Source organism: Callospermophilus lateralis, chromosome 16 (assembly GCF_048772815.1).
Source record: "Callospermophilus lateralis isolate mCalLat2 chromosome 16, mCalLat2.hap1, whole genome shotgun sequence".
In the NCBI taxonomy this organism is placed as follows: domain Eukaryota; kingdom Metazoa; phylum Chordata; class Mammalia; order Rodentia; family Sciuridae; genus Callospermophilus; species Callospermophilus lateralis.
The window spans coordinates 31,413,528-31,430,012 of record NC_135320.1 but is presented as its reverse complement, the minus strand read 5'-3'; the positions used below and the strand labels follow the sequence as shown (position 1 = coordinate 31,430,012).

At 41.9% G+C, this 16,485-nt stretch overlaps 1 protein-coding gene across 2 annotated transcripts in view; it reads left to right on the top strand.

Moving 5' to 3' along the window:
• Positions 1-3,918: 3,918 nt before the first annotated feature.
• Slco5a1 (solute carrier organic anion transporter family member 5A1) overlaps positions 3,919-16,485 on the top strand; it is a 129,698-nt gene continuing 117,131 nt past the window's right edge. For both annotated transcript variants that reach the window (XM_076836336.1, XM_076836335.1), the window contains exon 1: positions 3,919-4,936. In XM_076836336.1, coding sequence (XP_076692451.1) covers positions 4,018-4,936 — 919 coding nt within the window. In that variant the 5' untranslated portion in view covers positions 3,919-4,017. The remainder of the gene's footprint in view (positions 4,937-16,485) is intronic.

Genomic DNA, 16,485 nt, shown 5'->3' with positions numbered 1-16,485 from the left:
CTGATGCAACCGATTGAATTTGCTATAGACTAGCTGATGTCTGGAGATGAGGCTGAAATGTGAGAATGGAGCAAAACACTTAGAAGGAGTTAACAGGAAGTAGATTGATTCTGTTTGATTCCAGAATAGGCTCAGAAGAATATTTGAGTATAAGAAGTACCACATACCTTTTGCCCACCTTATCAGCAGTAGGGGACTAAAATCTGGAGTGGGGGTGGCAGCTGGAATCATACTGCCTGTTTTTGGAAAACTCACTACAAGTTTGATGTAGATCTCAAAAGGAGGGAATAGTGGCAGAGAAGGAGGAAATGCACGTCTTTGCCCCAATTTGATTGTTCAGTCTGGCAGTTGCCAGAAGATTAGCATTGACAGTTGTCTGCGGATCAACTGTAGATATGATGGTTGATGAATTAAAGTGAGATAATTAACAGATACCAGGCACAATGACAAGTCAAGATGCTATCCAGTAAGAGGGAGGGAATAGAAATTTGGATTTATAGCATAGATTCTCAGAGCACATGGATTCATATCATCTACAGACAGATGTGCGCCTTTATGAAGTTACTTAATCTCTCTACTCTTGTCTATGAAGTAGAGGTAATGCACTCATCAGGTAAGGCCAGGGGCCAGTAGAATGTCTTCGGCATGGGAGCAATGGCCAGCATAGTACTGGTACTTGTGAACAACACTTTTCCTACATTTGGGTCTGCTCATTTCAGTTATCATCCTATTTGACTTCTGCCTATTGTGCATTTGACCCTTCCTTTCTTAAAGCTGTCTGCCCCTTTGGCTTCAGTGACAGCTGTCCTTTTCTAATTGCTCCTCTATTTCTTTGATCACTACTTACAGTCTGCTTCCTTAGCTTTTCTCCTCTCTTAGCTCTTGGTGTTCCCAGAGCCCCATTTCCCCCCTACATCTCTTCTCAATTTGGATGATCTTTATTCTCTCGTCTTTCTTATGGTACCTTCTAGCTGATGACTTCTAACTACATTCTTAGACCAAACCTCTTGTGCATCTTTCCTGGGAATTGAACCCAAGTGTGCTTTACTACTGTACTAAAATCCCAGTTCCTTTTATTTATTTTGGAGCTGAGGATCTCCCCAAAATGCCAAGATTGGCCTGATACTTGTGATCCTCCTGCCTCAGCCTCCTGAGTTGCTGGGATTATAGGTGAGTGCCACTGTGCTGGGCTCTTGGTTTTCTTTTCTACTCTGCAACTCCAGTCCTTTGCCCCATTTCTGCTGTCTCTCAGAAATTCCTCTATTTACTTGTAGCGATGTGCGCTTGGGCTTTCCCACAGGTCTTTTCTGGGGCCTGGAGAAGTTTAATGGATATTTGATTCTGTAGTAGCATTTTGTATAGAATGTATCGGTTGTTTTAAGCCATTCACATAGGTATTTCTCCCACAAGACAAGAGGTTCACTCATACCAAACATTCTGTCTTGCTCTTCTTTGGTTCCCAGAATCTACTCTGGTAGGTGAGACAAGGTAGATGCCCAACGCTCAGGGTAAACGAACAGAAATATTTATTTTTTATTCACAGTGCACTCTGCCTCAGCTGCTGACTTTTTAAGAGACACGTTCCTTCTGGGCTTCAGTGTTCCCAGCCCTCCCGCGCTGTGCAGGTGAAGGGCAGCCCGGTGGCTGGCTGGCTGCCTGCCGGCTGGGCTGGCTGACTGCCCGCGCGCCTGCGCCCTCTGCAGCTCCACTCCGGGCGCGTCTCTGTGCGCGTGTGTCTGTTTGGAGAGGAGAGGCTTGGGTGACAGGCAAAGGGTAGGGCGAAGAGTTCAGTCTGAGTCGCCGGCTCATTCACCGATTTCTCAGCGGCTGGACAGAGGCCGCCTCGCCAAGCAGCTTCCAACTACTCCTGCACCTCCATAGTCCCCACCTCCCTCTGCTCCATTCTCAGCCAGGCAGACTGACCGACAGACTCTCTAGTGAGTAGCGGCAGCTTGTGCGCCGGAGCTGTTCCCGGCAGTTCTGTCTTCCCACGGATTGTGTGTGTTTGCGTGTGTGTGTGTGTGTGTGTGTGTGTGTGTGTGTACGCGCGCGCGCACAGGGGGTGTCCCTGGGATTCCACGCCTGCTCGGAAAGCTCCCCGCCGGGATCCGTGTGTCCATCCGAGTCTGCGCTTCGGTGCGGATGCTCTAGCAGGCAGGGACCCGGACGCCGGGATTCCCCGGCTCGGTGCGCAGCGGCTGGTGGGGTTCCCCCGGAAGGCGCCTAGGAGAGCAGGCGGTGGGGAAGCCCGGGCTTGTGAGCTGCTAGCAGGCCGGGAATCTGGGAGCAGGTCCGGCCCAGCCCGGCCGATGGAGACGCCAGAGCGGCCACCCCTTGGCCGCCTAGCCTTCCTTTCTCCCTTCTTTCTCCTTTCTTCTCACAGCAGCATCACAAAAGCGCGTAGCAGAATGAAATCCAATGCGGCGAAGCCCGACTGTCTTCCACCTGGTGCACATCGCCCCGGGAGGGAGAAACCGAGTGGGGCTCCCCAAGATTAGGAACAGGAGCTTACCCCAAAGGCACACCCGTGTTCTACTCTCGCTGAATTTAAGCTGGATGTTGGATCGCGCGAGTCGTTCCAACACTTACACACCGGTGTGTGTGTGTGTGTGTGTGTGTGTGTGTGTGTGTGTGTCCGCGCACGCGCGCACGCACCCCAGGGCCCACGTTCACCGAGCGCAATCGATAAATAGCTCAACTCCCTGCCTGCCTGCGCTTGCATAGCCGGTGGGCTCCTTGCGAGCGCTGTGACAGCGTGCCAGCATCTCTTTGTTTGGTTGTGGCTTCCCCAGCCATCTGCAAAGCAAATTGATTTTCAGTTTCGCTGGCTCGCTGGGACTTAATGTCGGCCCCAGTCTCCAATGCCCCTGGTATTTGTAATTGAATAGTTCTTTCTGTCAGGAGGTTATTTTTAGTGTTGGGATTAGACACAAGCACGTTGACCTTTTTGCTGCTACCTTTGGCTTTCAGTAGGTGATGGAGCAGACAGATGACTATCTACTTGCACACACGTGCCAGCGCACAATTTTGCACACACATTTCTACGCACGTAGTTTCTCCCTCTTTCTTTTTCTTCTTCTTTTTTTTTCTTTTTAAATTGGAACTGGGAATGCATTGTGAGTTTAAAAAAAAAACAACTTTCCTTTGTTCTTTTGGGGATTTTTCTATTTTGAGTAATGGAGTAGGAGTGCGAAAAGGTTGCAATTAGTTCACTCGAATAAAAGACACTGCCTCTGAGTCAGAGCTGCCAGGTTGATAATTATTAACATATAATAGCAATGCACAGTTTAAGGCAAAAGGGGCGGGGCGGGGGCAGGTCCGCCGCAGACAATGAGAGAGTCTCTGCCGACCGCCTGCGGTTTATTGTTCCGGGACCTGAGAATGAGGCCGGCAGCTGCCCCCTCCTGCAGAGTTTAGCTCCTGGATTTGCTGTGTTTTTCATTCGGGACCATCGGGGTCACCTAACGCTGGTCGCTGGGGCGCGGAACGCCAGCCTCAGCCGCCTTTCACTGACAGTCTCTTCTCTATTTTCCAGATTGCCACCTTCACGCCTGAGGTGTCCCAAGCCCAGGAGGTCCGGATCCGGTGCCCCTGGGGTAGCCAGACGGGATGTCGTGCGGACAGCGGTGCTAACTAAGTGCCTCCACGTTGGGAGCCAGGCGCACTGGCTCCTGGCCACCGGCGGAGCGGCGGCGGCGGGGATGAGCCCCGGACGCGCAAAGCGACAGCCGCGAGCTACCGCCCCGAGGAGGACGCCAAGCAGGGTTCTTCGCTGGACAGCGCGAACCCTTTCCCGCCGGGGCACGCGGCTGCGGAACTCCGGGCCGCGCCTGCTGTCAGGATGCCCTGGGCGCCTCCCTATTGGTGAGGATGCCCTGCTGTGAGGCTCTGCCATCCCTATTCCTGGTCTCAAGCGGGCGCGACTGAGCTGGCCAGGCTTTAGCCCCTTGCGCCGGTGGATGAAAAGAGCTGGAGTCCTTGTGTGCAATCAGCGATCGAATCTGAATTGTAAGAGCCATGGACGAAAGTCCTGGGCCGCAGCAACCCCCGGGGAAAGAGCAGCTGGAGGCACCAGTCCCAATAGGAGCTGTCCAAGAGAAAGGCGAGCCAGAGACCTTCAGGTCTAAGAGTTTACCGGTCCTGAACAGCGCCTCCTGTCGGCCGAACCTCAGTCCTGAGAGTGTAGACTGCAAGCCGGCCTTTGGCTGTAAGGATTCTTTAAGCCACCAGAAGTCCAAGCAAGGCCGGAACCCGTTGGCCCCCAGTCCATCTGCCCCGAACACTTCGGCTGGGATGGCAGGACTCGTGGACTGTACCCACAGGAAGGACGTGAGCAAAACCGTCTCGGTGTCCTCCACTCTGGCCACGCTCCAGGAGAGAAGGTGCCTGCATGTGGTCCTCACTGATTCCCGCTGCTTCCTGGTTTGTATGTGCTTTCTGACCTTCATCCAAGCGTTAATGGTCTCTGGGTACCTGAGCAGTGTCATCACCACCATTGAAAGACGCTACAGTTTAAAGAGTTCTGAGTCGGGGCTGCTGGTCAGCTGCTTTGACATCGGGAACCTGGTGGTGGTGGTGTTCGTCAGCTATTTTGGGGGCCGGGGTCGGCGGCCCCTGTGGCTGGCGGTCGGTGGACTTTTCATTGCCATCGGAGCTGCCCTCTTCGCCTTACCTCACTTCATCTCGCCTCCCTACCAGATCCAGGAGTTGAACGCCTCGGCGTCCAACGATGGCTTGTGCCAGAATGGCAACTCCACGACCGCTTCGGAGCCTGCCCTCTGTCCCAAGGACTCGGGAGGAAATAGCCACTGGGTCTATGTGGCTTTATTCATTTGTGCACAGATTCTCATTGGAATGGGCTCCACACCTATTTATACCCTGGGACCAACCTACTTAGATGACAATGTTAAGAAAGAAAATGCATCCTTGTACCTAGGTAAGACTTCTGAAACTTACTTTCCTTCCAAAAAATCAGAAGGAAACATGTCTTTCACATTTTCAAATATTTTAAGCATTAAGATTCGCTTTATTTTAGATTTTGGGCTTGGTGTGGTGAGTTTTTGACTTGGAGGAGAATCAATTACTTGAGAAATCTTGGAACTAATCTCAGGCTTACACTTCACATTTGTATTTCAGGGTAGTGCTTCTCTCTCTCTTGTTGCCTACCTTTGGAAAAAGTCTTGATTTGTGAAGTTTATCTTTTAGTAACTGTCCTTGGATTCAGGAAGAAAGGGAAGTAACTATAGCACGTCAAGTTTTGAATTACTACTTTTATTTATTGCTGCCTCTTATTCCTGTCTGCAGCATATAACAGAGAAGCCAGACTACACAGAACATGTTATATTACCCACATCCCTGTACCTTACACATCACTTGCATCATTATTAAAAAAAAAAAAAAATCACTGGTCCTGGTGGTGTACACATGTAATCCCAGTGGTTCTGCAGGCTGAGGCAGGAGAATCACTAGTTTAAAGCCAGCCTCAATAAAAGTGAGGCACTAAGCAACTCAGTGAGATTCTGTCTCTAAATAAAATACAAACCAGGGCTGGGGATGTGGCTCCATGGTCAAGTGCCCCTGAGTTAAATGCCCTGTATCCTCAAAAGAAAAAAAAAATCACCAACAAAAACCTGCAAGATATCAGTTGACTAGTTTATCTTCATGCAGAAACAACAGCACAAGTTGTAAAGTTTATCCAAAGCTATTTTTTATTGTGAGTTGAAGACCCTCAGTGACCTGAACTTGGGAGAAGAATTTATTACAAGACGAAGAGCAGAGACTCTGGGACTTGGTGTATTGATTTGCATAAATCTGCACCAGTGGACAGGGGTGTTGGGTGTTTGGGTTAAAGTATAAGGTGAGACCAAGTAGTTAAAGGTAGGGTTAATTTACTTCCTAGAACTGAATCTATGTGGTTGTCCGTACCTCCCTGTAGTAGCTGCTCCTTCAAATCTGCACTTCTAAGGGCTGGATTTGAACCTGTGAAAGGTTGAATTGCTGTCACAGCAGATGAGATATTGGTTTTTCTGTTTCTCTACTTGGTTTCTCTGTTTCAAGATAAAAGGTTCTACTTTATAAAAAAATTAAACAGGTAAATGAGTAAATAATAGCTACATTTAGTAACTTATTAGCCTTGTGCTGATAGGATCCTTGGTATGGGAATGAATAATAAGGTTTTCAAAGGACAGTGAAAAAGATATGTAGTGTTAGAAGGCTGTGCTTTGTCCTCAGTATGGTCGCCATTCCCAGAAACTGTCATTGTTGGGTATGTGAGTCCCAGTAGTCCCTAATAACTGGCCTGATCACCAGGACAGAGTTTTAGAACTTATTCTTATTAAATGTAAGAGAAAGAAATTCTTTTGGGGGCAGAGAGGAATAGTTTGCTTGTTACCTTGTCTCTGTGTTTTCTATCACTATAAATTTAAAAAATATACACAAAAGTTGAAATAACAGTATAATGAGAATCAATATAGACATCACCTAGATTTAATAATTGTTCATTTTGTCATGTTTATAAAATTTTGTATATGTGTGTATGGAAATATACTCTTTGGGGAAGGGAGCTAAACTCTTTGAAAGTAAGTCTGACTTTCAAACACTAACTTTCAGTATGCACCTTACAAAAATAAGGGCATTCGGGGGCTGAAGATATAGCTCAGTGGAAGAGCACTCATTATGTGGGTGGGCTTTGGGTTTGATGTCTAGCACTAGTAAAAGAATATGAAAAAAAAAGGCATTCTTTTACACAATTGCAGAAGCATTAGCATCCTAAGAAAGTTAGTAATCATTCCTTAACATCATCAAATATCAAATCCAAATTCAAATTTTCTCAATTATCCCCCCAAAGTCTTTTATAATAATTATTATTTTTTTAAACCAGGAACTGACCAAGGCTTACACAAACGTTGCCTTATTTAGCTGCTCACCTTAGTAGTCTTTTATAATTCAGAATAGTGCCTCAGCTTTCTTTTTTCTTCTTTTTCTATAACAAAGACTTTTTGAAAAGGGAAGGCTAGTTGATTTGTAGAATGTTCCTTTTGCATTCTAGATTCATCTGAGCATTTCCATGTGGTATCACTTACTGTGTTCCTCTACTTGCTGTATTTCCTGTATCCTGGTATTTTAGTCTAAAGGCTTGATTAAATTCAGACAAAACATTTTTGTTAGACTGCTTCATAGGCAATGGCATTTGGCCATTCCTTAGTGATGTTAATTTTAATGAGTGTGCTGAGAGATGGATTGTTGGATGTTTCATTGTCAAGATATTTTTCTCCATTTGAAAATAATAAATTATCTTTAGGGTGATATTTGACTCTATGCAAACCCAATTAGTGTTCATATTCTTGCTGATATTTGTCTCCACTTACTTTGTTTTTTTTTTTTTTTTTTTTGTCTCCACTTACTTTGAAAACTTGAATATCCCTTTCATTCTGCTTTTGGGTACCATTGATAGAAAACTTTCTTCATTAAAATCACAAGTGTTATGAAAAGGGTGAATATCCATTAATAAGAATCCTGAGAATTAACTCTTTTGGTAGTGGTCATTTGCCAAGAAGAAAAACAGTAAGAATATATTAAATATGTATGTTATGCTAGGCACTAGGCACTGCTAGTTTGTTTGTTTGTTTGTTTTGTAATGCTGGGAATCAAACTTGGGATTTTATATATATTAGGCAAGTGCTTTACCACTGAGCTACACTCCCAACCCTATGCTAATTTTGAGAAGACCAAAAGTGAAACAGTCCCAGCATTTGAGGAGTTTTCAGTGTAATTAGGAAACATTGCTAATTCAAAGCAGTGATGTTAAGGGGAGAAAAGATTTCTTTCTATTACTGGGGTTTGAACCCCCGGTGCTCTACCACTGAGCTACATTCCCAGCTCATTTTATTTTGAGACAAGGTCCCAGACTGGCTTTGAACTTGAGACCTTCCTGCCTCAGCCTCCCCAGTAATTGGGATTACAGGCATGTACCACTATGTCTGGTTTCTTCTTCATTTTAAAAAATACATTGACTAAATTGATTTTTGGAAAAAATCCTGTGAATCTTTTTTTTTTTTTGCATGGTACTGGAGATCCAACCCATAACCCCAGCCCCTTAGGACATATTTTTAAGGACACCCATAATTCTCCTTTATATTAAACAGATCTCAGTAAAAGCTATGGTAGTTGGAGTGTCAATAATCTGACATGTATTATTTTGTTAAATGTTCTCAAAGGCCTTATGAGATGGAGGTTGTTTTTTTCTATTTCATGGATGAAGAAACTGAGGTTCAGAGAGAGTTAAAGTGACTTGCGTAAGGGTCTGAAGTCCATGCCCTCTGACCCAGAGTCCCAAGCTTCCCCTGCGCTCTGTGGCTTTCGGGCAAGAGGCCCTGAGAGCTAATGGGAACTGAAGGATGAGCCACATTCAACAGTTTGAGTACAGTGCAGAAGAGTGCAGAACTGGCCTGGGGGTCTCAAGACATGATCAAAGCAAGATTGTTCACGAAACCTTTTAAAGTAGGCTTTTACAAGCTACCTCTGTACATATTAAGAACAGAGAGACTACTGTTTTCTAAGAACATGAGCAGAGTTAATCTATTATGATGTGGGATTGTAAAAATCGGTTAGAATTTCTTTCTTTTTTTCCTTTTTTTTTTTTTTTTTAAAACTGCTCTTCTATATTAACTTTTCTACCACCCACCCATTTTCTAACCTTGCTGTCAGTTTTTCTAACTTCTCATTGCAACCACAAAAGAAACAAAGAAAGAAAAATCAGCACATTAGTAATTACTGGCAGGAGCAAATGTCTAAAGTAACATTAAAACCATTGAAATGGAATGTAATTGTATATCTTAATCTTTTGAAAGGTCTATGTTAACGTTCTGGCAGCTTTAACTATAGAAGAGACGTGGTCATAGATGATCGATAGGAGGTTTTATGCCCACTAAGTGCCCTAAGTCTTCTGCAAGGACAGAGTCTTGATATTGACCTGGAGCATAGAGAAGGCTTTGTAGGTATTAATAAGAAGTAGGATCAGCAATTAGACGATGATTCATAATCATTCCTCAGGGGGAGAGAGAAAACGTGATCCTTTGAAGGTAAGAAATTCATGAACTAACAGCGAAAGGAGAAAGAAGGGCTACCCAGGTAAGAAAAGGAGAAAAAGAATGTTCTAAAATAAACAACCACAACTCTATTGGGTGATATTCAGGATGAGTGATGATTGGCATGAATTAGCCATCAGTCAGGCAGGGTGGATGTCAGCTATTCTACCTCCTTGGGTGACTCCTAACTGTCAGCCCTAACTTACACTCCAGGGAAGGGTTAGAGTTGACTTAGAAAGGGCATCAGAGAAGGAAGAAGGAAATCTGTATTTCAGTTTTGCTCTATGAAGGACTGCTCCTGGGTCTTTAGACAAACCCCTTTGCTTCTCTCAGTCTCTGTTTCCACTGGGGATATATATTTTTTCCTTTACAGTCATATTTTGAGGACTAAGTGGGATTCCGTATGTGAAAATGTTCTGCAAACCTTAAGGAATGCAACTTCACTGTCAAAGCAGAATTCATACTCATCCTAGAGAGTGGGCAGAGAGGGGAGTGAGAGTGCTTTGCTCTTTAAATGAGTCCATTTTTATGATTGGAATAAAGGAAAGTAACATTGTATAGGAAATCAAAATATTGTATAGGAAATCATAACTTGGAAACATACAGGAAAATCTTAATATGATACTCTGATTCATTATATTTTCTGAGGACCCAAGATTTTGTTATCAGAATTTTCTGCATTCAATCTTTGATGACTATCTTTCTTAACTCATGAACATTTAAATGAAGTGTACATTTGCACTTTTTGTACCATAGAAAGAGCTCTTTTTGGACACAGAGGGGCTTGTGGTATTGCGGTTTCACTACAATTCATCTTCTTTTGTCCACATAGACTGTGGTGAGACTTTTAGTGAATAAAGATATGCTCCGAAGTAACTGCAGACTTGCTTTGCTATCTGGGGACATTGGTTCCAGGACTTCTATGGATACTCAAATTCCCGGATGCTCAAGTCTAATATAAAATGGCATAGGCTTTGCACATACCCTCCACCCATACATCCCACATATTTTATTTAAAAATTATTTTGTTCCATATGCTTTAAACCACTTCTAGATTTGCATGTAACACCTAATGCAATGTTAATGCTGTGTAAACAACTGTTATACTGTATTAGAAATAATGACCAGAAAAAATAAGTCTGAATATGTTCAGTACAGACACAATTTTTAAAAAAAAAATTTTCAAACAGTGGTTGGTTCAGTTTGTGGATTCAGAATCTGCCGATTCTGTACATATTAAACTACAAATACATTTATCTGTGGATGAGGGACACGTGGATACAGAAGTCGGGATGGATTATTGTTTTCAAAGTAAATTCCATTTGGTAACTCCATCTTTTTTTTTTTTAACATTTACTTAGAAGTAGAATGGGTTTGAAATTACTTAAGTTCTGTTTCACCAAAATTTTATAATAATATAAGCATTAAATATATCTATATGCACATATAGATATATATGTGTCATACAATTTTAAGCATGAGTTTATTGATATCTCCTCTCATTTTGCTATGAATTTTATTATTTCTGTAGTCTGAAGTGGTCCTTCTGAATCTTCAATGTGCCCATCAATCACCAGGGAGTCTTGTCAAAATGCAGATTCTGTTAAGTCTGGGTTGGGCCTGAAATTCTATATTTCTAATATACTTTTAGGTGAGGCCATTTCTGTTGGCTGAACGACCACATTTTGAACATGAAGATTCAAAAGACCATAGACATTCATTCTTTGCTAGGGCGGAAGTCTTGCTCTGGGCTTGGGGAGGGAACCACCCCTGGTAAAACCAGCTGCCGATTGCAACCATTTGCAAAAGCAAGATGTCACTTGCTACTTCCTGCTGAACTTAAACTTTGGCTACTCCTTAGAATCCCACAGTTGAGTGATATTGTGAATCACTAATGAGATCAGTGACAGAAATGACCTGGAGCAAATGGTGTCCATTTGGCTATGAACCAAAGGAAGCACCACTTTCTCCATCTTCCTCCCCACGCTGTGGAGACTCTGTGTTGTTGGTTTTCCCTCTGTGAGTGGAGCTTGTGTGTCAGCGTTGAGTCTACAAGCTGTGTGATCCTTGGAAGGGGAAATACAACCAAACCCACACACTGTGCTTCTTCTCTTTCTTGACAATCTAGAAATGTCAGCAGTGAATTGAATTTGGTGTTAGACAAATGTGATATCTGTATTGGAAATAGTTCTGGAGGATGAGGATCAAAAGTTTTTCTCCATTGCAGAGAATGATTCAGACAGAAAAGGGATGTGCTGGCCCAGTGGGCTGAGGTTCTTTCCTGCAGTAGGGTTCAAGCCAAGATGTCTCCTGAGATCCTCTCACCCAGCCCCAGTTGTAGAAATGGTAATTGGACAGGAAAGGAAACCCAGATTGCAAAAGATTCAAGGACTGGTGCCATGAAAAACAGAATGGTGTTTCCACTAAAAATTAAACATATCATAATGGATTCCAGTATTGCTTATAATTTTAATGAGCCAATTTAAAAAATTAACTAAAAATAAGAATAGAGTTACCACATGATTGAAAAATACACTTTTCAGTTGTGTCTGAAGAAACTGAAAAAAGGGCCTTGAAATATTTGGGCCTTCTGGGTCACAGCACCATTATTCGTAATGACTTAGAGGCAGAAGCAAGCAAACTGTCCATCAGCAGGTGAATGGATGATCAAAAGGTGGTATATAGGTACCGTGGGATATTATTCTGCCTTAAAAAGGAAGGCAATTAGCCTGGTGTGGTGGAGCATGCCTATCATCCCAGCAGTTTGGGAGCCTGAGGCAGGAAGATCATGAATTCAAAGCCAGCCTCAGCAAGTTAGCAAGACCCTAAGTAATTCAGTGAGACCCTGTCTCTTAAAAAAAAAAAAAAAAATACACACAGGTTAAATTCCCTGGTTTCATCCCTAGTGCCTATAAACAAAAAAGTAAATCAATAAAAATAAAAACAAAGGAAGGAAATTCTGATATATACTATCACATTGATAGCTTTGAGTACACTCAGCTAAGTGAAATAAGCCAATTACAAAAAGACCAACACTGTATGATTTTTACCTATAAGATGTTTGAAGTAGTCAAATTCATATAAGCAGAAAATAAAATGGTGGTTGCCAGGGGCTGAGAGGAGGGAAACCGTACATTACTGTTTAATGGGTATAGAGTTCAGCTCTGCAAGATGACAAAGTTCTGGAGATCAATTGCCCGGTGATGTGAATATACTTAACTCTACTGAATTATACACCAAATCATGGTTAAGATGATTAAAAAAAATTAAAGGATTTGTCGAGGTCATACAGCTTAAGTGCTTTGAGTCTGAACTGTTGTGGCTGTAACCCATGTGTATTTAAAAAAATTCTTACTATATAGATGGAAATTCTGAAAAAAAAACAAAAACAAAACAAGACCTAGGACAGTAGAGACATTTTAGCTTAGGAAACCTTCTGGCTTATAATGTGTGTGTCTGTTTTTCAACTGTGAGAATTTTCTTATCAAGTGTGGGATTTTTCATTGCTTTTGAGTGTGTTTTTAAAAGGAGAAAGAGGGATTTGGAAAGAAGGAGGCAATGTGGATTTTAGAGCAGATGTTTTAGTACTGAAGCCTTCTGGGAGAGAACTAATGGTGAAGAATGGTACATGGGTATTTGGGGAAAGAGTTTGGCCTCTTTGGAGGAGAGACTGTGGGGAATCAGCGTGTTCTGCTGTGTTGGTTGCTCCTGCAAGTAGTTTGTGCGTGTGCCTTGTGTTTTCACTTCCCCTTTGCTGGAGAAAAAGAGACGGGGGGATTCCACACAGTAAAAGAGATGGGGATTCCACTTCTGCCTGGTGGTCCTTTTCCAAAACTTTGCAATTTTTAGGTACTGCAGGTTCTGAACCTCAGTTCCCATGGGAAACTGCATTTCTTGTCATTCCAAACCAGTGGTTCTCAGGGTGAATTTTGCCCTTCTCCCCTGGGAACTTTTGGCAGCCTTAGAGTCATTTTTGATCATCACAACGTGGAGAGGGCCCACTGGCATTTAGTGATGGTTAGGCCAGAGATGCTGATAAATACCTTACAGTGCCCAGGAGAACTCCCACCCCCGTCAAATAATTATCCAACAAAGATCTATTAATAGTGATGCTCTAAACTTCTTTCTCATTTAGCTTTCAAATTACTCTATATCTTGAGTTCCTTGTATCTTGAAACTTCTCCAGATTGTAGAATCAGAAAAGTATTGAACATGGGAATGGAGGAGACGCAGGGGGGAAAAAAGTTCTTTGTAAATAGAAAGGTTTTCTAGCGAGCAAGAGATAGGGAACAGAAATTATTTATGCATTACTCATTTCTGCATCTTTGCTTAGTAGGTACTGTAGTGGCTATACTATAGTGTGCTATTAGTAGATTATAGGAGATAGTATAATGTGCTATAGTGTATTATTTTTAGAGGGTGAAAAGATTTTCAAGGTTTTTTGGTTTCTATGGTGACTTAGTTCCCATCAGATTAAGATGAGTTTAATTGTGGAAATCTTCTGGATCATCTTCTTGGAGTTGGGAATGTTATAATCCTGATGTAAGTGTGTGTATGTGTGTGTGTGTGAACTAAGGAAAGTGGGATGTTCCCCCCATATATGAACTCTCTTTGGTGGTGGTGACTTCAGTAAAATAAAACACGGAGGCAAGAAATTCTGGAAAACTATACAGCAATTAATCAGCATTCTAAACAGAGCTCATCAGTCAAATAATTGGCCCTCCAGAGGAGATGTGGGGTGGATTTAAGGCACGGTCATTAGACCTACTTTCTCTTAAAAATAGATGAGAGCTTAATTAAAAAAAGATCAAATGGGTTTCAAAGGGGGAGTCTAACAAGAATTGTTTTTACAGCAAATATTTTTAGTGTTTAAAATATGCCAGACATTGTGCTAAATATTTCATTTATATTTTATGCATTGTACAACTCCAAGCCCCAGCTATTTCCCTCCCCTATGTTATAGATGAAGTGAAGGTTAAGTGATGTGTTCAAGGTCATCTAAAAAGCAGTGAAAGCAGGACTCAGGTCTTTATGCAAAACTGAAGAAGCTTTGAACATGGACCTTATGGAGAAGGGAGGACAGGGGAAAAAAGTTCATCAACTTCTTTTGTGACTTTGGCTGAGTGTTAAAATTTCAGTCTCTATAAAGGAAGGAGTTTTCTTAGACCCCTGTTGCCTTTTAAACTCCCTAGTTTTTTAGTTCTATGGTTTTCTGTCCTGACTTGATGTAGGCTTTTTCTGTAATGTGGGACTCAGTTCTGAAGAAGATTTGCAGCCTGTTTTACTCTTCTTCGAGCTGTCAGAAGCCTGTCGCTTGAGTACTTTCTCCAGCCCTTGGTGATTTGAGCCCTGTGGCTGAGTGACAGGTGTCCCTGGGGAATCAGACATTCCTTTTGCTCCTTTTCCCAGCAGCTGCATATCACCTGATGGTAAATTGGAGTCTGTTTCCCCTTCTGGGAGTTTTGATTGCTTGTGAAACTGTCACCCTGCAAAAAACGCTAATCCCTGTTACCGAATATAACTGAGAAAGGCAGGTGTAGGTTACTCCCGTGTAAAAGTAAAAAGCATATTTATGAAATTAATATTCTCAGTGGAATGAAATTACATAATTTGCAAGTGTCTGGAATTGAATCATACAGTTCCAAACATGTTTGAATTCTCAGTTATATTCTTAGTTATTACTTTAATAATAATAATATTTGGTCTTGTCAGGTGTTTTTCCTAATGTGTTTTTGGTCTTGAATTCTCATGAAGGTCATAGAAGTTTTAAGATGCCTTTGTTTTTAGTAAGAAGAAGGGAGAAACTGAAATGAACAAAACTAGGTGGAATGAATCACAGATCTTGAACAGCCTGGCTTTTAACCAATCTCTCATCAATGCATATTGAGAGGCCAACAATCCGCATTTGCAAAGTCTCTTTATGTTATCGAGTGAAAGATATTTGCCTAGAAATATGCTTATGTCTCTGGTGTTTAATCTCGGCTGAAAGAAGAACGTGTCCTGATTTGCACTGCATTTTAATGGCTTCTCTTTAGGTGCAGGACAGCAGTAGTGTTTAACAAGATATAAAAATCTTCCTGAGAAAAGTCTGAAAAATTATCTGTGAGAAAGACTTATGTAAACAAAAGATATATAAATCTTAGAATGATGATTCTAAAATTTGGTCTTGCAGCTCTTTAAGATATCCTCATTTATTTCATGATTGTGAAATGCTCAAAAGAAATTTGCCTTAGTTTCTTTAATTAGAATTGGTGGTGGGCAATAGTAAATGTAAGATGGGAAGCGATGGATGGCATTTTCTGGGTCCAGTGTCTTGGGTGTGCAATGTTCTCCTCTATATAACCTGTCCTAAGTTCTTATGAAAGGCATACAAGTTTTAAGATGCTTTTGTTTTGAGTAAGGAGAGAGGAGAAATTTAAATGAAGAAGACTATGTAGACTATCCCAGATCTTAAAACTTCCTGGCTTTTAATCAATTTCCAATCGATGTGTAGTGATTGGACTAAAAATCCCCATTTGCAAAGTCTCTTAGGTCCTAGAGCCATTGTTGTCAGAGAGAGGTCTTTAATACCCTCATATGGATTTTATGAATTCTGATGGAATACTTATTTATTCATTTATGAGACTCATATGGCCTTGGAAATAATTTATTAGGACTTAAACTTGGCAGGACATCCAGTTTTGTAGAGATGGATACACACACACACACACACATATACACACATATATACACATATGTGTATATTATTATACATATTATATATGAAACACATAATACACATTTATCTCTGGTTAATTTGGGTTTTAAAAATTTTCAATATTGGGAACTGAACCCAGGAGTGTTCTACCACTGAGCTACATCCCCAGCCCTTTTTGTTTTTTATTTTGAGACAGTGTCTTGCTTCTTGCCCAATCTGGCCTAGAGTTTTTGATCCTTATGCCTTGGCCGCCTAAGTAGCGGGGATTACAGGCATCTACCATCACACCTGACTGTTAATTTGTAATTTGACACAAACTCCAGTGTAATTTCTGACATGACTTTGACCAAATCACATAACTTTTCAGATCCTTAGTTTCCTTTTCTGTAAAAGATGGCTGCTATTGGAATCCCTGGTTTGTAAAACCTTGGTAAGGGACTGGAACAGTGAGAGAAGGCAGTCACTATAATACTGTGTTTCTAAAACTAAGCCTAAGAAGCAGCTCCTGATCCTCAAGATATTAAAATCTGGTTTGATGATTTATTTTTCATTCATGGTTTTATTGGTGCATTATAATTAATAGTGGGATTCAGTGCTATATATTTGTACATACACACTAATTTGATGATTTCTTTAGCACCATTTATTTCTGATGTCTTGAGATGATTTTCAGCTGAGTGACCTTCATGGGACAATGTCATG